The 20,604-nt window shown below is 39.9% G+C and overlaps 1 protein-coding gene across 1 annotated transcript in view; it reads left to right on the top strand.

The window, feature by feature from the left end:
• TGFB2 (transforming growth factor beta 2) overlaps positions 1–9,168 on the top strand; it is a 58,202-nt gene extending 49,034 nt beyond the window's left edge. The window contains exons 3-7 of the mRNA XM_033056067.1: positions 3,202–3,334; positions 3,449–3,559; positions 5,264–5,438; positions 6,012–6,165; positions 7,945–9,168. Coding sequence (XP_032911958.1) covers positions 3,202–3,334; positions 3,449–3,559; positions 5,264–5,438; positions 6,012–6,165; positions 7,945–8,103 — 732 coding nt within the window. The 3' untranslated portion in view covers positions 8,104–9,168. The remainder of the gene's footprint in view (positions 1–3,201; positions 3,335–3,448; positions 3,560–5,263; positions 5,439–6,011; positions 6,166–7,944) is intronic.
• The last annotated feature ends 11,436 nt before the right edge of the window (positions 9,169–20,604 follow it).

Genomic DNA, 20,604 nt, shown 5'->3' with positions numbered 1-20,604 from the left:
TCTGCATGCAGTGGGTGATGCCCAGGATTCCCCCACTGGAAAACCTTAGCCTTCCACGTCATGGCCTGTAGTCAGACCAAACCTTTTCTACTTCTTTAAGAGGGTGTGTTTGGGTGAGGTGCCAGAAAGAAGTAAGAAAAGATTAAAGGGGGAGCTTAACTCAGTTGACTTTCTCTTCTGTGGATTTTCTTTTTTCCCCTTGCCTTCTGTTAATATTTTTAGTGCACTGAGAGCTTTTGCAGAAAGGCTTTCATTTAGCTCCTGCAGGTACAAGCTGTGCAGCAGCAGTTCTGATAACGGCGTTTGATGTGGTGTGACGGGCTGGGCATGAAGGTGAGGTGGTGTTTATAGGTAAGGCAAGGCAATGTTTATAGGGGAAGGTAATATCTCTTCTAAGACCAATCAGTGTGGTTGGAAGAAGAAGACAAGCACAAAAGCTGCAAGGCACAGAAAACGCTTTTATTCTTTTTTGAAACTAAATTAGTTGATCTAGTAGGAAGAAACGATTGGAAACAAAGAAAGGGAAGTTTTTTATTGAGGATATAGGCTTGAGGGTGTGAAAGGGTGTGTTGCTGATAGGGAAGGTTAAAACTAGAAATGTAGGGCAAAGTAAAAAGAAGCAAACCAAAGCAGGGAAATGGCAGAGAGAACCTAAAATGCTTATTTCGTGTAGTAATTTCTGGAAGACTCATTTGAAGAATATATTGTTACTGTAAAAATTTCTGAGAGATTCCTACAAAAGTCTCCTTTGTTTACCACCATATAGAGTGCAGTTGCTTCAGTGTGGATGGAAATAGCAAGCAGTGTAGGAAAAGAAACTTAAATCAGATTACTTTGTGGGAGAAAATGGTCTCTGAGGATCCAGCCTAGGATTTAACCCATGGTGTCAGTTGTGGAAATCATCTCATGCTTTGTTTGTAGCTTTTTTACCTCATTGTTTATAATTTTCTTCCTGAACATGCTGCGTAAACAACATGGAGAGAAACTGTACTTTCAGATGTTGTAGGTACCACAGGATGGGTAATATCCAGCTCTTTTAATCCACAGAATCCATCCTGTCCCACAGTGCCATACAGTTCAGAAACACTTTTCTTGTCATTCAGCTCAACAGTGGGAATGGATTTTCCTTGTACCATTGGATACATGCAGTGATGATTTCTTGTACTTTTACAAATGCCTTTTATTCCAGGTATAGACAGCACTTGACTCTCTCTGTCTTTTGGTAGCAATTGGGATAAAGACGGGGATAAACACATTTATTTTTGATACCAAGGCACAGCTGTGTCTTCAGAATATGTCTAAGACCAATTATAGTTAACATCAGGAGATTGCTTTTGGCACATCACTTACTTTTAGTCCTTACATCACTGCCAAAACTGAGGTATGCAGTTTTGGAGTCTTTGGAAAGATATGACTGTGCAGAAAGGAAGAGAAATGAGCCAAGTTCTTGTGTCCCATTTGCCTCACCCCGCTCAGCCCCAACACATCCTTGCATAGTGACAGCTGCATTACATCCTCAGAAACACTTGACCTGATAAAGACCAAAGGGAAGGCAAAGTTATATTTGTACTTCTCTGGGACTTTCCCAGCATTGATTACTGATTGTCTCATCCCTCTGGCACTTCTGAGCAATGGTAGTCCCCTTGCTGCTGCCAGACTCTCTGTAAACAGTTGTTCAGACACTTTGTTTGAAGGTTACCTCATAAAAAGGAGTCCCAATATTCACTGTTTGAGTGCCCTTAGTTTCTACTGGGGAACTCAGCATCACCTACCAGGGGCCCTTAGTAATCTTCTGGAATTGAACCAACATCTTCTTATGGCTTTTTGCTAAATGTGTTGATCAGAAAGAAGACAAAGAGCTTGTCGTGTTGCTATTCTTTTCATAAGACAAATGTTGTTGTAGGAGCCACGCTGTTGGCCTGAGAGAGAGAGATCCAACACTGCCTTGCTGGGTAATAAATAGGGAGACTCTAATGCTGCCTCCACAAGCTGGACAGAACCTGAGCTTTTCAAGCCTGTTTAATTACAAAAGGCCTGATTTTATCACGATGACATAGTTTCACACCTCTTTTGAAATATTTTTCTTTACATGTATTATGTGGTTTCACCATGATTTTATTACAGCAGTGCTTGCTAGATGTCAGGTTGTTCTGGGCTGAGAAAATGGGAGGAAACAATGAGATGTTGTCAGTTACTCATTTGGAGATGGACTTGGGTGCTTAAAGGACAGAAAAACCCAGAACAATATATGAAGTCGCACAGCTGGCATGCCAAAAGTTACAAAGTGATGTTATCATGTGGTATCTTGATTGGAGCTGACTTAATGTTGCATGGCATTCCAGCTCCCTGCATCACAAAACTATCAACAGAGTAATAACCAGAAAACCAGAAACCTGTCAACAGCCAGAAGTCCAATTGTTTTTGTCCTAGAGTTGGGGTAAATAATAGCAGGCTATGCTTGTATATGGGAAGGCACTCACTGATTGTTTGCCTGGGATGAGGAGGACTGTGGGCACTTGAAATTCTGGTCATGCAGGGCCTGGGTTTCTTTTGTTCAGGTGTTTTTTATTGCTTGGTCAGTGGAAGCTTTGCTAAAACATTTGATACAAATAGAAATACAACCTGCATCAAAGTTTGGATGGAAGCAGCCTCACCTGTTGCACAAATCCATGCATGGCCATCTGTTTAATGTATGATTAGTCCCTGAAATCGAGGGAAGGCTAAAAGCATGAATAAGGCAATACCATAGCTTAGTTATAGGGGAGCAGTGTGGTATCTTCAGTGTACAGACTGCATTGTACAGCCTGGACTTTGGCATCTTGTGCTCTAACCAGTGTAGGTATTACTCAAGATGGTAAAATAGCTCCTTTTGATTGATGATTACTGTGATCTCTTCAGCACTTGTATTACAGGATAAGTTTTCAAGGCAGTTCTTTGTGTGTGATGTTTCTCATGAAGGAATATGTGATGGTGTGTTTTGCTTGGGAGCCTAAGCTGGTTTCATCAGGGTGTTTTTATATTGTTCTTCTCCTTACACACCCTAAGAAGAATCTTTCTGAAAATGTGCATGAATGTTCATCTGCTGCGTAGAGGTTTCAGCTGTAATAGTTTCTTGTGCTATTTTCTAATGCTAGTGGTCCATTTTAAAAGCAACCAGGTAAATGCTAACCTGTAGGCAATATTATTTCTTGTTTCTTGCAGGTTTTAAAATCCAAAGAATTATCATCACCAGGACAGCGCTATATCGACAGCAAAGTAGTTAAAACAAGAGCTGAAGGAGAATGGTTGTCTTTTGATGTCACTGAGGCTGTACATGAGTGGCTCCATCACAGAGGTGACAAAAAGTGCTGTTTGCCTTCACTCCTGCCCCAGCTGCTCCTCCATTAACTCAGGTTTCAGAGTTATTCCACGTGTAAAAACCAACTCCACTCACTTTTATGTTTTGCAGACAGGAATCTTGGATTTAAGATAAGCTTACATTGTCCATGCTGTACCTTCGTGCCTTCCAATAATTACATCATCCCAAATAAAAGTGAGGAGCTTGAAGCAAGATTTGCAGGTAATGAAAGAAAAAAAAAAAACTCCAACCTTTTAAAATACTGTGGTATGTACTAACTGAGGAGGGAAACAAAAAGCTGTTTGTGCATCCTAAATGGCATTCAGCTGATTGAAAAAATTGCTCATTTGAGAATCGTGATTCTCAGCTGGTAGGAAATGGTACTTAAATCACAAGGGTAAAACTATATCACCTGAACAATTCTAAAATCAGATGGCACAAGAAAGCTGTCTCATTCCATGCATGCAGCTTTGATGTCCTTGAGAGTCTGTGCTACAGTTTGCAGCATGCTCACAGGATGTATGTACAATTTTGGATTTAGTGAAGGCTCTTGCACAGTTTGCCATCCACTATTGGATAGTAAGGAGAAAATAGCTCAGTATTTTCAAAGTAAACCTTTTGTTGTTCATCCTAGTATTGTAATGAGTCAGACTTAGTTGAAAACATTGGAATGAGTGGGAATTAAAAAATAAAAAACTGTGTAATGAGGGTTTTGAATATATGTGTCCTTTATGGACAGCAGACAAGGTGATATGGGTACCAACATCATATAAGCTCTCTTGTGCTTTTAAGCCATGAAACTTTTGGTTTCACACAGAGAAATTATATTTAATTGACTGTACTACAGTTACTATCCACCAGCACATATGAATCTATAGCTATATTAGAACCAATTTTAACCTAAATTGTGTTCATGAAATTCTCAATTTTTGAAGTGTATCATGATTTGTTTCACTTGTGGTCCAAGTATTTGGCTATATTCCTTGTCAAGTATTAAGTTTTTCTAACCATTGTTTCACTGCATTGGAATTTTTTCTTGTAAATAAATACATGTACTGTACATATGATTAAAGCCATTGTGTGCATTTAAAAATAGTTAGTATGATGTTTGGTCATTGTAATTGCTTATGTTAAGAAAAGAATAGTGTATCTTGTTCTGTTTAGATGGTAGTATCTGGTTGGGGAAGTTAATTTTCTAAAGGAACTTACTCCTATGAAAGGCCAGTACCTTGAGTGGCTTGTCTGTGCTATTGCCATGGTAAGAGGCTAGTAAGGGAGTTAGTGTTAAAAGAGAATACAGAATGTGGGGCCATGGATTGCCATTTCAAGAGGAAATACTTTGATCTGTGTCTTTGCCGTGCCCATATAAAGGAAGAGACTAGAATATCTGACTTCCTGGGGAAAATTAGCAGATTTAAATAAACTGGCAATGAAAGGGAATTTACAAGTATCGGAAAGGAGTGGATGTGATGGAGCAAACTAATGGGATAGAAGTAAGAGTGGGAAATGAAGGTGAAGTATCCAGAGCAGCTTTAAGTGTGTTAAAAAGTTTCAAAAGGTTGAAAGTTGGGAGTGCTGCTGTAACTGAAGCAACAAAATAATCACTGCTTGGGGCATTTGAAGCTAAGACATGCAGATGCAGTGACTGAAATTGCCTTCTCTGTTACTCATTTAAATGTTTCTGGTAAATGTACTGAAATGCCATTAAACTAATGTGAATGTGGGAGGGTTGATACAATAGCTAACAGGAGAACTGTGAATATCTGAGGCAACTTGGGTTGAAATTTGCCCCCACTTCCCCAGTAAACATGCCCAGCTGACACCACCATGGCCCAGTTTCTGAGAGAGTTTTTTTAAAGAGATGGTTTATTTAATTTGTGAAGAAAAAACAACACAATGTTTATCACCAAAATGTATTTTTTGAAGGTATTGATGACTACACATATTCCAGTGGTGATGTGAAAGCTTTAAAGTCCAATAGGAAAAAATACAGTGGGAAGACCCCACATCTCCTGCTAATGTTGTTACCCTCCTACAGACTTGAGTCGCAACAGCCCAGTCGGCGGAAGAAGCGTGCTCTAGATGCTGCCTATTGTTTTAGGTAACTATGCCTGCACATCCAGTGTTCTTACACAGTCCTGCCAGCCTGGGAGGTGTCATGCACTTGTTTGTCATGGTTCTTTACAGTTGGCATTTATCCTGAAGGCAGACCCTGATTCTCAGACCCAGGGTCTGTGTGCAGCAGGTCTCTGCCCGGCGCTCTCCAGTCCCACAGAGACAGGGACAGATTGTTGTGACCCTAGACAGCAGAAGCTCAGTTCCGTCTGGGATGATTCCCAGATGCATTAGCCCCATAGTTAGAGCCAAATTATCACCTTCACTTTGTTCACCTACCCAGAGTCTCCCTTGTAGGACCTGGAGAAAAACCCTTGAGTAGTCCTCCAGGGAAGCCGTTAGCTTTGTGTGTATGAGCAAGTCCTGCCATGTCTGAGCATCCTGTAATTGCTGTAATTTCAGTTACAGCATAAACTACTATTGATTTGATTTAGTTGAGAATTTTTGTGACTCAGACTTGCCTGCCTGTAAAGGATCATTCAGGGAGCAAGCAACTGGATTGTTTTTATTCGTGGTTTTGTCTTTGTTATGACCGATGTGTTTGTATTTTATTTCCCAGGAATGTGCAGGATAATTGCTGTCTGCGTCCACTTTATATTGACTTCAAGAGGGATCTTGGCTGGAAATGGATTCATGAACCTAAAGGATACCATGCTAATTTCTGTGCAGGAGCCTGCCCGTATTTATGGAGCTCAGATACTCAGCACAGCAGAGTAAGTAATGGATTTGCTAATTTCCAACTTCTTGTTTTGTAACTGCAGGTAGAGCTGTGTTTCTGGGACTGACATCAGCATCAGTGTCCAGAGTTAGTCTCAGTAGCTAAGCATGATGAAAATGTGGCCCTATAGAGGAACTCACACATGGCCTTAAGCTAGTGTTGAAGCAGGAGAAACATATTGGCCCAGAGATTTACCTTTTATTTTTTTTTATGTTCATTGATATGAACACATGGTTGGATTGAATACTTTTTGTGAGTATGTAGCCCTTGGAGGTGGCTTGGAAAAGGCCTTTTGATTTAGAAGTGAGTGGAAGATGGCACAATGAGTTTGGTCAGCAAAGACACAGAGGGAGGCACTTCCAGAGTAACAAAAGGGCTGAGTTATCCCACCTGGTCATCACATGCTTTTATGACCTGCCATTTCAAGGTTAGCACCTGCTATGCTGAATTTAATTAAAATCTATTGATAGCTGTCTTATGGGAAGGAGGGACTTTGTGTATAGAATGTTGAAGAGCTGAATCATAGTTGTCTGAGATGGGACTTTTTATTTTAGGGATTAGATGTGCTATTTTAACCAACTGCTTTAGGATGAGTAGTATTCTGCTGTGAAATGCTAATTTACTCTCACTGAGGATGTCTAGACAGTAAATGCAAGAGACAGCCATTTGCATCATAGTTGTCATAAAGTAAGAATTTCACCCTCGGGTCCATACTAAGAATGATGTCTCCCCTTTTTCAAGCCTCCCTTAAAATGACAGATCAGTGTCAGCCAGCAGGGACAACTCACCGTGTCCAAGGGACAGCTTGAGTTCCTTTTGGTTGGTAAAACCATGCTACCATGTTCTTCCTGAGTTTGCAGACCCCTTTAGGGCAGTCACTGTCTGTGATATTGTGCTGTTAGCAGTGTCAGCAGGCAGGGGTATAAATAAGGTGAGTATGTTTCTGTGCTGGTGTGGAGTAATGGTGTACACATTTTGGAACTGCACTTGTTTGTAAAGGAAAGAGGAAGAGTAACTGTCATGGTCACAAATATGTGGTTTGGATAATTGCCCAAGGAGCCAGAAGTTGCCTAATAAAGTAGTTAGTGTTGCTCTCCTGAACAGATCTTCTGTCTCTCTAAGCAGCAAATGTTGTGTGGAAGTTCTAGGAAAAGGTCACTTGGTGTTTGGCTGAGGCATTAATGGCATCCTCAGGAGCACCTATGCATCATCAGTGGCTAACCCTGCATACTTCCCTTGCAGAGACCCATGCATAGGAGTCCAGGGTGACAGAGGTGATAACTCCATGCATCTGGCTCTCAGCAGGAGTAACTGCACCTTGAGTCCTGGTGCATGCAGGGTGGCATCAATAGACTTGATTAACATAGCCAGAGGGTAAAAGAAGTGCCTATGCTCTGAAGAGGTCTCTTTTCTCTTTGGTCCAATCCAAAATCCTGTAAACACAAATGGCAGCCTGAAGAAACAGATAAAAACCTTTCCATTTCCTCTGTACTTATAAATACAGTGTGCCTGTTGATTCAAAGGGCCACACTTCAGAGGCAGACTCCAAGGATGTACCTGCTTTGAGGCTTAACTGTATGGACAAAACCTTAGGAAATTCAGGCATATTGTGAACACCAGATTGAAATGGAATAGCATAAAAAACTCCCTAAAATCCAGGAATCTTCTTACCACTTTCAGTGGATTCTCTCAGGTGCTGTGGGAAGAGCTGATGCAGAAAACAGTTCCCTCATTAGAGGTAGCTGCCCTAATCTTTTTTGGTTTCTCCTTCTAGGTACTCAGCTTGTATAACACCATAAATCCAGAAGCTTCAGCCTCTCCGTGCTGTGTATCCCAGGATTTGGAACCTCTCACCATCCTTTACTACATTGGAAAAACACCCAAAATCGAACAGCTGTCCAACATGATTGTAAAGTCTTGCAAGTGCAGCTAAAGGATATCCCTGAAACAGCAGGATGTGCATTTGGGAAAAAAAAAAAAAAGATAACCAAGGAAAAAAAAAGAAAGAGAGAGTGAGAAGGAAAGGAAGAAAAATAAAAAACCCGGGTTCGTTTTTTTAAAAGGAAAAAAAAAGAAGAAAAAAAAAAGCGGTACTAGTCTGAACTGTTTGAAAGTTTGTTTTTTTTTTTTAAACTGGCATCTGAAGCAAAACATTGAAGGCTTTTTCCTACATTTCACCTACACATAGTGTGAGATAGACAAGAAGCAAGGTTAAAGAAAAAAGAAACCTTTTAAAAAATAAACACTGGAAGAAATTTGTTAGTGTTACTATGTGAAAGGAAAAAAACAGGAAAATCCCATGAAGTGGAGTTGCTGTATCTGTCCCATGCCTTACTTGATCTCTCTGTATTGTTATGCAATAGGCATCCTACCCATTCCTCTTAGCTATAGAGTTAACAGTGCATTATTTATTTGTGTGTAAAAACTATCAAATGAACATTTCTGTATCACCATTGGAAAAACGAAAACCAGCCAATGTGGACAAAGTGGAGACCAAATAAGCTGCCAGAAATACATATAAAGCCTAAAGGAACACAAGCTCAAAAGAATCAGAAAAGTAATGGTTAGCTTAGTTCAATTAAAATAGAAATCAGTTATTACATTACTGACAAACTCTGCCTTTAAAATACCTTATTTTTCCTGCCATCTGCCTAGAGAGACTTCTTGTAAGGTCTCAAACCCTTGTTTTAAATACTGAATAATTTACTAATAAAGGACACTCTGTTTCAGTCTCAAAGACAAGTCTATAAGATTTTTTTTTTACTGTAAATGATTTAAATTGTCAGTTTAGTAAACCAGTGAAATATTTAACATGTACTGGTCTAATCTTCAGACCTTAATATGTTGCTGTATAGCTATGCTATGGGAATTTTTTTTGTTCTTTTGGTATATGTAACCATACCTAGAATATTACAATAGGTGGGTAGTAAAAGCCAGCTTAATTGGAAACATATCTGTAGATCTCTATTTGTAAACTATTAAAAAATTACGTACTTTATGTGTAATGTGTAAATTTTCACCATATTTTTGTACTCTGTAATACTGTCAGCTCTCATGACTTTGAATTTTAATTTGGGGCTCTTTTTGATCACTCAGAATCATGTGTTTCCCTCTAGCTGGCCAGTATGAGTAGAGTCCCTATATTTTGACTTGCACTACAAATACATGTTTTATAATAATTGCTATACATGTGCTTTGTATATTGTTCATCATTATGACATAAGCTACCTGACTCCATTTGTTTTTCTGTTTCATAAAAAAGGATGGATTAAACCAATCTCCTCCCCCCCTGCTCCTCCCCTCCTCCTCCAGTTGTCCCCGTTCAAGGCTCTGACCGCGATGTCGTTCGGAATTCCAGGCTTCCCATTTTCTTTCGGCTGTAGGCGTTCAAACAGATGGGCAGGGAGCGAGGTGTCCAGAGAAGAAATGTGCCAGCCTGGCTGAGGCAAGCCCTTGCAGAGAATGGCATCCAGCACTGTGCAGGAGGCTGTAGGCAGCAGATCTATATGTATTTATACATTTATATATCGCCTGGCTGTAGGCGGCCATCCCTGGGTGGGAGCAGAGTTCACTCGGATGCATCAGCCTGGCACATCGGTCCTGCTGCTCCTCTGCAGGTCACAGAGATTTGCCTTTGACTTCTGCAGGGCCCTTCAGGCTGTTGGGGTTTGTGTAAGGATTGGCAGGATCAGACCCTTGGTTTTTGCAAGTTCACGTTAAAGCTTCCTTTAAAAAACCGAGAAAGGAACGTGGGGGTTCCTTGGGTTTTGTTGTCATTACACGTTTTCATATTGTAGAGGGAGTAAAAAAAGGAAAAAAAAAAATCACATCTCAAATTTCATTTTAAAAAAGCCCCAACCTAAATAAGAATAAAAATAATTCTGAAGAAAGCACAATCGTTTCATTTCACGTGATGAATGCTTCTGCAGAGCAAAGCTGGAAACCTGCAATGCAAGGTTTGGTTGGATGAGAGGGACATTTTCATTGTCCTGAGCAGTGTTGGGAGGACTCTCCTGAGCTTGGTGTTGTCAGCTCCAGTTTTAAGAAGTGCAGTTTCTTTGGCTTCAGCAGAACACTGCTGCAAAACTGAGGTGCCATGGTGGCTTGCACAGGCGGCTCCTCGGGACTTCTGTGGAGCCTGTGCTTAGTGCCTAGATGGGAACATAGCCCCAGAGATGATCTAATCCCACCCACTGGCTCAGGAGAAGGTATGCTAGACTTCTGATTTATTTAGTGAGCTGAGGTGAACAGGTGAAGAATCTGTCCTGCTAACACTTGCTTGAGCCAGACTAACTCCAGTGAAAAGATGCACTGAACTCAGTGAAACTCCTCAGGGTAATGCATACTCTGGATTTTGTTGTAGAACAACAGCAAAGTTAGTTTTATCAGGTTCAGTATGAGAACTGTATTTTTGTTGGACAGGAGAGAAGACAAGGGTGAGCACATTTTACAAAACTTAAAAATATTTTTGCAGTTCTCTGATACAGGAATGCAGCTGAAAACCCGTTTTGAAAAAGTGGAATGGGAGATAGCATAGTTGTCCAGTTCTACTCACTGTGTGCTGGATGCAGCTGAAAATTTGGACTTGGATTTGGAGTTTTTCTCTAAGCATAAAACACTATTTCTCTAAGTCACTGCCCCAAGATAGATTTTTTAAAAATTTCTAGTGTTCTTCAAAATGCACTGATAATATTTGAAATTCTCTATTTTAAAGCTCCTACATTTTTTTTCTTCCTTGTTCATTAAGCATGTATTTCCCTTTAGTTACCAAAGGTGTTAGACCTGATCCTACAATATGCAGAACTCATGGGTGAAATTCCCCACTGCAGAGTGGGGTAATGTGAGCCCTTAGCACCTCTCAGGTCTGATGTAAATACCCCTCCATGATCTTTAGATGCGTCTGCAGCAGCTCAAGGGCTTTGTGCAAAGGGGACTTATTTTGGTGAGGTGATTGCCACTGTGTGAGCAAAGTCCCTGAGAACTGATGGGAAATGTTGAGCATCTTGAGAGATCAGACCCAAGGGGCTGGCTGGGGCTGAGGGGGAATCATAGCACTTAGCTGGGCGGGGTAGGACAGCACTTCTTATGTGTTGAGCATCAATACAACTGTATGGTTGGCATGGTTTAAAGGAGAAAAAAGAAAGGAACTTAAAGGACAGCTGTGTTGTACTTTGGTGATTGATTACTCTGTATTTTAACACATTGTATGTCTGTTTTTGTGGTGCTCTAGTGGTAAATAAATTATTTCAATTATATGCTGGTGTTGCTTTCCTACGGCGGTGTTCTTCTGGCACAGGTCATTCCTCAGCTCTGGAATGTTAAATCCCTGCAAGGCCTGATCTGGTGTGGGATTTTGGCATGTGTGACCTTGATGTGGTCTGGCACAGGCTGAGGTGAAGAGCATCCATCCAGGGTGAGGGTGGACTGTATCTGCTGTGGGGGTTCTCTCTCCTCAGCCTCTGCAGTGGATGTCTTGCTCTGCAGACAGCTGCTTTGGTGGTATCAGTTTGCCAGGAGCAGCCATGTGGCACATGGAAGTGTTTTTTGACATAAAATAGGATTCCCTAGTTTGTTGTCTGTTTTCATGCATTCTGCCATGTGCAATTGCATTATCTAAGCAAGTAAGAATTAAGGAGCCTGGAACTGCAGCTTTTCTTTATCAGGCTCAAGTCACTTAAATAAATAAAACTGATGGCAGGAAGGACTTCAGGATGAATCATTGCTTTTAAAGTTGATAAAATTATATTCTTCCAGACCAGGGACTGCTCTTCCTGGTGCCTTCCCTGGCACCTAAGGAGTGCACAGCATTTCTTGGCTTGAGTGAAAGGGCATGTTTATACCAGATTATTTAGGTTTATTGTGATAAATTATAACAAATTGACTCTGTGGCCTGTCAATATGTTTAAGAATGTAACTTGGGATGAGCACTGAAAACAATCTTAGGGGTGATTCCACCACGGTTATGCTCCAGCCTTAATTGATTTCAGTGAGTTTATACAGGCATAAAACTATAATAGTATTTCGATGCTGAGCTTGTCTTCCTTTTGTTAACACAGCCTCTCCAGACTGTATCAGAGAAGCCCTTACTGTGCTTGAATCAAATTGTGGTTAATAAATGAGGAATATTCAATATAGGGAAAAACCCAAACCATGCAAATGTCTTGAAAACTGTTTTTTGGGCCAAAGTCTGCCTCTTAGTTCAGACAGAACAGATTCTATGAGGAGCCATGAGTTCTGGAAGAAAATAAACCAAGAGGTTATGTAATTATATGTGGTTATAAAGTAGATGTGAAGTAATGTAGTTGGCTTGTCAGTGGGTATGGGTGTAACAGTAATTTCTTCATCTGTATAAAAATAAAATTAAATGGAACAGAAAGCTGATGAGAACTTCCAATCAAATTTGATATGCTCATTTAATGAAGTAACCTGCTGGAATCTAATACAGAACCCCTGGGGTATAAACCTTTCTTCAACCATATGGTGGTCCAAGAAACAAATACTTCCTATAAATGGAGTGTTTTAGTGCCAAACCAAGATGATGGCAGGAGGAAGGGTCAGTGATCACTGGTCTTTGGGTCATAGCACATACTATAGGCAGGTCTTGATTTAATGATTCACAAACTCATTCCAAAAAAATTTGCTACAAGAAAGGGAACAAGGAAGATAAAAATGGCAAAGGGGACCAGAGTCTCTTGTTGTTCAGTGAAGTACACCATGAGCTCTCACATACTGTTTGATCCAGCTGATTAGAGGTGGATGCAGCCAAAATGTTGACATGTGAGTACACATTTGATCAAAAATCAGGAGGCTGGGGCTCTGAAGTAGTGTTCAAACCTGAATCACTTTTATGAAATTCTGTTAGGTCCAATCTCTGCAATCTTTGTAACCAAACCTTAATCACCAGAGTTGTTGCTGGGGTGTGTAAGGCTTTGAGCTCAAAATGTCAGAAGTTCTTGCACTTGAGCTGCTCTGAGTGTGCCAGATGCAAGTGTCACAGCCCAGTCTTCTATTTTTTCTCCCAAGAGCAAAGGCACATAAATATACTCGTCACTCATAGGAATGATGTTTGGAAGCAGTCAAAATGTCCCTATGCATCCAGGTGCTGCCCAGAGGGCTGGGAGTGTTACAGGTCACCTCATTCTTCAGGGATTTAAAGACCAGCATTATGGCACTATGTGATGGTTTTTTGCCATCTGATGGAACCCACATGAAATGAATTGATGGATTCATTCCAGTTCCTAGTGTAAACTTGTTGGCAGTCTCCAAGGATATGCAGACTAATTTCATCAATCAAAAGCAGAAAATATCTTTATCTGGACCAAAAAAAAGCCTTTCTTTTTTTATTTTTTTTCACTTTGGAAAAATGTAAACACAAGACAAAATATGCAGCAGTTCATGGGCAAGTTATGCATTCCTCTGCAGTGTGTAACCTGTTCTCAAAGAGGTGGTCTGGATCAATTTGTGAACAGTTGGGAGGGAAAGCTGCATTTGGAGATACTCTGAAATATATTGTTTCCTCTGCTTCTTCTATGAAACCCTCAGTTACCATAAAGGAAAAAAAATAAGCCAGAAGACTGTAAATAAGCAAATGAACTGACATTTTTCACTTTAAATACCCAGCTCTGATATATAACACAGAAGGTGAATCCTGCAGATCCTGAGTGTCAGATGCAGCCAACTGATGTACACAAGCTTGGGTCACAGAAAGCAGAGCAGCAAGGATGAACACAACAGTAGGTTTTTGTCAGCATTAAGTATGGGCCCTGCATAACACCACAGGAAAACTGGACAAGTTTTTGTTGTACTTTTTGCTTTGGACTGCTTCCATAGCACAACGGGCCATTCCCATTTCTCATGCTTTAAGAAAAGAGGGATCTTTAGGGAGGTAGGAATTTATCTGGGAATAACTGAAAGTCACTGATACATTTTGAGATCATTAGCAGGCAGGAGACATAATTTAAATGAGCTCTTAACAAAAACTTAATTAACTTTTCCTGTAGCTAAGCACCCCTTGCTGTTCTCCTGGCCTCTATCTCTTGTTTTAGTGTTAAAAGTTCCTCCTGTGCTTTGCAGTAACAGATGGTGTCTATCAAATACTCAAAATCTCAGCAAGTATCCCAAGGACTGAGGAGGAGATCTCAAGCATTAAACCTCCAGCTTTCTCTAGTTCCTGGTCCCTTAAAGCAGTGCTGTAACACACCAGATGATCCACAGGCTGTGCACAAAGCAGGACCTCAAATGCACTCTCAACAGTGGGCTAGCCATGCAAAAATAAATGCAAAAATACTCTGTTTTGATCTCCACAAGATACTCATGGACTCATTCAAACAACTCTCACTGATCAGAGTTGTAAGCACTGTGAGCAGTGTAGAAGGAATCCATGACTCTCACCCAGGCGAGGGGAAATTTATCCGCAGAGGCCGATAAATATGTATATGCAAAAATGTGTCATGGGTTGCAGTGAGGAAATCCCCATTGTTCTGGTTTTTAGCTCGAGTAAATTTCTTCTCAGTAGCTGTTAAAGTGCTGTGGTTTGGGTTCAGCATGAGAATGGTGTTGATCACTCACTGATTGTTGGGGCTTTTTGCTAAGTCGTGTTTAGTTTAGTCCTAGGGCAAGGACAATTTTTCGTCCTTGTCTCATGCTCTGACAGTGAAGAGGCGAGCAAAAGAAATTAGAAGGGAGCACAGCTGGGACAGGTGACCTGAACTGACCAAAGGTACATTCCACATCGTAGAACATCATTCCCAGTATATGAACTGGGGGGAGTTGCCAGTCTGGGTTCAGGAAGGGGGTCAGGCTGGTGGTGAACAATTGTATTGTGCATGACTTGTTTTTACGCTTTTATTGCCAGTATTATTGTATTTTACTTTATTTTCAGTCATTAAACTGTTCTTATCCCAACATACAAGTGTCATTTTGGATTCTCCCTCCCCATTCCTCTGGGTGAGGGGGCTTGAGTGAGCAGTTGTGTGGTGCCTCATCTCCAGCTGGGTTTAAACCCACGATACACTTGCAAGCAAGAATGTACACAGTGAAAAAGGAAAGAATCAAGTCATGCTTGATCCCTTGCTGTGCATACATAGATTAAATGTATATAAATTTAAAGACCTCTTTAAAATTTGCATTGGGATGCAATGTTTATGTGTTTGTGGGGTTTTTTTTTTCCTATATTCATAAGCCACTCCCTCTATTTGCTAAGTAACTTTGCACTTTCTGGACAATTTCACTACATGTATTCTTAGCAGTCTTGCTGTATGGCCCCAGGGAGGAAAAAAGGAAATTTCAGAGACCCATTTTCTTCTGGGTTACTCCACGATAGCAGTTTGGGTTTGTAACTCACATTGCTGGATGCAGGAAATTACTTTTGGAGGCAACAGAGTTGAACTGACTGGTCTTATTCCCAGCTCCCTTCAGCTTTACTACAGCACAACTATTTCAACAGGGGACAAACCAGGCTTTAAAGTCATTTGTCTAAGAATAGTCAGGCTCAGTTTGCTATTTTACTAGAACCTTCACACAAAGCATATGTGTTTGTGAAGTGTTTGAACACAGATTGCCACAGTAGGCTGCAAGAAGGCATTTCTATTGCACATTTGAGCTTATATTTGAAATCTAGAAAGATGATGAACATGGCAGTATTCTGGTGGAGGAAATTGATCTTATTATCATTTAAATTGGTATATTTTGCAAGGTGTTGCTGCCATTTTTATCTTATCCGGCAGCATTGAAAATAACATTCTCTGATGCTGGAACCAATTCTTGTGCTGTATTTATTGCATGGGTGTAATATATAACTATAGCCTGGGGAAAACTATCCTTTTCAGTTGCTTATAGTGCTCTCAAATAGTTTTTGGTCTGACCTTTTGATATTGGAATCCAGCCCAGAGATAAATTTGTCTGCACAGTTTTATCAGGCTTTGCTGAGATATCTTTGACTTCTGAGAGTAACAGGTAAGTATATTTGCCTTGCACTTTTCAATCATTCACAGGTCAGCTTGAGAGCAGAATTCAATCATTTGCACTCTAGTTTGTTGTGGTCATAGCCAGATGGGTATATCAGCCTTCATTTCAAATATGAAAGCAGATTTCCAGTGTTCCTGGTTGTAAAGAAATACATGAAACCATGAGCTGTGCTGAATTAACACAGCAACATCCACTTGAGTCTGCGGAATTACCCAAGCAGACCACGGAGTGAAGTTTTGCTCTTTGTAGTTTTTTAATGCAGAATATGTTTTTTTTCAGAGAAAAGGCCATTCCCCCATGCCTCTGGTATACAGCAATGACATATCACAAGTGAAACAATTGCCATCTTTTTTCTTTGGAATTTAAGAATGAAAATGTCAGGATTTCAGGTTCTTGTTGAGGAAGAAAAGAAAAAGAAAAAGGAAAAGAAAAAGAAAAAGAAAAAGAAAAAGAAAAAGAAAAAGAAAAAGAAAAAGAAAAAGAAAAAGAAAAAGAAAAAGAAATGTAAACTGTTTTCAACCTTGCCGATATTCTTCCCAGAAAAAAAAAAATGCAGCATGAACTGTTCCACCTGTGTAAATGCCTAGTGAGAAGCCTCTCCAGAGTGAGCCCTGCCCCTTCCTATCTGTGTTAAGAGGGCAAACACCTCAGTGCCAATACTCTCCACCAGCTAATGGACAGGGATGACAGATGCCTCTCAAAACTGCTTTTAGCTGCACTTCTCTCTTGCAGTTGGGCATTTTTTCACTGCTGAGCAGTGGCAACTTGACAAGAGAATAAAACTGTAATGGCCCTTTGAAATAAGGTGATGCAGAAGACAAACTGTGTTCAGACACGTCTTGATGTTCAACCACTGTCTGACCTAAGAGAAAATGTAAGTGTGAAAGAATCTCATTCAGCAAAAACTGACCACAACCAACAGGAATCATTCCCTGCACGTCTAGAGACAAACAGGCAGAAGGAGAAGGGTTTTTTTACCATAGACCTGCTTAGGAAAGTGTAGGAGCAGTGACTCTCTCTCAAGGCACTACAAAAAATGATGACACATCCCTAGGCTGGCCAGGCACTGCGTGGGAGTAGCTTCATCACAGTCTAGTTTCAGCTCCCTCATGCACTTGGGTTGTTTGGTGGTATGTGTCTGTCTCTGAATCTTGATTTATTCCTTTGAAATCTTTTCAAGGGTAATCTGCCACAGAATGTGTTTGTATAAAGGGATGAAAGTAGCAAATGTCCACATGAAAAACAAAGGTCAATCAGACACTTTTTATGTGAATCATCATTACACCCATACTTCCTGCTGGAATAATTAGGAGATTTGTTTAGAACACTGTGCTTCTTTTGATTTATTCCAAATCTGTTATAAATTACTGACTAGAGATTACATGCTGAGCATCTTTGTACTAAAATAATTCTTAATCCATACCAAAAATTTTCAATTTGCTGTAAGGGAACTGCTTCCAGAGGCTAAAGGACAGATCTGATTCTTTTATCTCTTCATTCTGCAGCCTGTCTCCTGAAGTTTCTCTGTATCAACGCCACGAGTTCCTGGTGTTGATTTTCTTGTGTCTTATGTTCACATCTCTTGAAAAAGTTTGTCCATCAGTTTGTCACATAGACCATTGATAGCTAGGAGATACACGTGACTTTAACTAAAATGGGTTGGCTTGAAGCTGTGTTCCTAAAAGTGAAAGAAATCTCCCAAATTCTTAATCAAAGTGTTTTTTGGGTTCCCAGTCACAGTCACTCCTCTTCAACCTGCCTCCAGAAACTGAACAGAAGGGACCTCTCGTGATGGAAATAGAACAGGAAGCCCAGAAAGCTCCTTAGATCTGTTTACAGGCTTGGAAACCTAAATAAAATCCTAGCTAAAGAATACTTGTGTGAATACAACTAACCATGTGCAATGATCAAGTACAGCCACATTCCTCTTGTCTTAAAAAAGCAAAGGAGACTTCTCTGCAGAACTCATGGTGAAAAGGGATGGTTAAAATGGGGATGTCCCTAGAGGTGTTCAAGGCCAGGCTGGATGGGCTCAGGGCAACCTGATCTAGTGGGTGGCATCCCTGCCTGTGGTGGGGAGGCTGGAACTCCAAAATCTCCAGGGTTCCTGCCAAGCCAAACCATTTTGTGATTCACGATTAGCTCCAAGTAAATCATGAAGTTAACACTGCTGAATAGCCATTGGATTTCCAGCATTCAATTAACATTTATTAGCTTGATTTGTGTATTTTTGGGAGGTGTTAAGATAAAATTTGGGGCATTCAGTCAGCCTTCAAATCCAGCATTTTTTAACTGCTTAAATGAGAAATTTAATTTTTGTGTTAGTAGTTTAATGCAGCAAGCAAACAGAGATAAAAGTGTCTTGAGAACTACATTTAATTATAATCACTGCCACAAATGCCAGAGCAAGATGTGTCTCTGTCATAAAAGAAAACACAGTAAAACAATATTATGCAGTTTACAAATTCCATCAAACCACTGTACAAATAAACAATGCTACTGAATCACACAACAAATCATCTTACAATTAGGCCACACAAGACCATCTGGTTTGCAAACCAGCCTACAAGCCAAAGAGGAAAACTTTGAAGATAAATATTGCCATATGTGGAAGCCCAGGAAAAATATTGCTTACTAGCACGGAGCATCATTTTGAAATGTAATTCTCCGTGGGAATTGAAGATTTCTTACTGAGGCTAATATGTTTTGCAAGAAACTTCACAAAATGGAAGCATAAGGTAATACAGATAGGCCCAGAGACTGCAAAACAATGAAAAACCTTTTAAAGCAGCTGGATTTAGCCTGTCTGCTGCTTGAGTACCTAAGTTAAATTGGAAGTTGTAACATTTTGTCTGTCCAGGACATTTGTCTAGTTGCATAAGGAAAACATCCTGTTCTTTCTCAGTCAAAGTGTACTGATAATGGAAAAAAGTAGAATTTGGTCTACATCAGCTTAAGTAGCATTATTTTACCACTCCTTATTAAACTGATAATCAGAGATTCTTAGCATTCTGATGGAACAGTTTTGCACAACTCAAGGTCTAAGGATCAAGATTTACAGAAGCAAACAGATATTTGGAAAGTCTGTCTTCAAGTCACATTATGGCTGTGCAGTTCAGGAGACTGGAATTCAGCATTCTTTAAAAATCAAGGCACTGTAAGACACCTAAAAACAGACACCAAGAATCAGTAAAAATGTCTAAAATCTTCTCTCAAAGATGTTGGCAAAGGAATATGTTTTTTCTAAAGTTCCTCCTTAATATTGGTGATTCAGGGTTGTGTCCTGAAGCATAATGGTCAGTAAAGGAGAATGTTAAAAAAAGAAGCAAATAATAAAAAACACAAAATCAACATCAGCCACTTATCCATCTGAACAAATTTTGATTTAAATAAAAAATACAGAAGTGTTTCATTTGTTTGAAATTTACAATCTCTGCTGTTCTGCTGGTTTGTTCCCAATTTGTTCTGCCTTATACCGTGAAAGACCATGAACATTTGAAAAGGGTTTATCTTTCATGCTTTGAAACAAATAAATGGAAAAAAAAAAGTTGAAATATTAAAAGGGATAGTTCAAGACATTTATAGAATGGTAAAATACACTTTAAATTGTATTGGTTAATATGAATTATATAGGGTATAAAATTGCTTGAGAGCTTATAATTGACATTTCTGGCTCATTAAATGTTTTCTTTGTGTCACAGGTATTTCTCATAAAGTTGATCAAAGGTTTGGATTCTCCAGAAGGTGGCTCATATGTTAAGAATAACTCAGAAGTGCTGAAGTCACATTTTTATTCTTGCAGGGTTACTAATGAAATCTGTACTCTTGGTACTGAGGGTTTCCTAGAGATGGTTTTAAGCAATGTTTTTACAAACTAAGAAAATACCTTTAAAAAGGCAGTGCCCACTCCCAGTTTTCAGCCTCACAGCAAATGTAACATCCCTACAGTTGTCCTGATTTAAAATTTTTCCCATCTGTGGTGTCCAGCGCATCATCCTTTGAAGAGATGTTATAAAACTAATTGGGGTTGTAGAGCTTTTTTTCACTAAGGTGTGAAGTTACACACAACAGTGTCACATCTCAAACTGTCCTGCTGCACACTGAACAGGGTCTCCATTTGCTGCATTAGTCCAGTCCAGCCACTCCAGACATTTTGGGAGAGGTCTGATTTATGTCAGCACATGCCTTGATAAAACAGGAAGAGGAGTAAAAGTGTTGTTTGCCTCACTTTGGGTGGTTGTAGGTTTGTGGCACCAGAGTATTTTATCATATTTTATCATATGGATGTTGCATGTGACAGGGAACACTACTTTGAATATTTATGAATATTTATTAATATTACCAGCTCATGAGAGTATTTTGCTCTCTGGAGTTTCTCCTAAAACTCCTTAGAAAAAGTGGAAAGAACATGGCCTGTTCTAATCCAGCTGTAACAAGTGAGTCTTTTCTCAGGTTTTCTGGCTGATGT

This window comes from Catharus ustulatus, chromosome 3, assembly GCF_009819885.2.
Source record: "Catharus ustulatus isolate bCatUst1 chromosome 3, bCatUst1.pri.v2, whole genome shotgun sequence".
Classification (NCBI taxonomy): Eukaryota; Metazoa; Chordata; class Aves; order Passeriformes; family Turdidae; genus Catharus; species Catharus ustulatus.
Note: the sequence above shows the minus strand (reverse complement) of the source record. Positions and strands in the feature narration are given on the sequence as shown.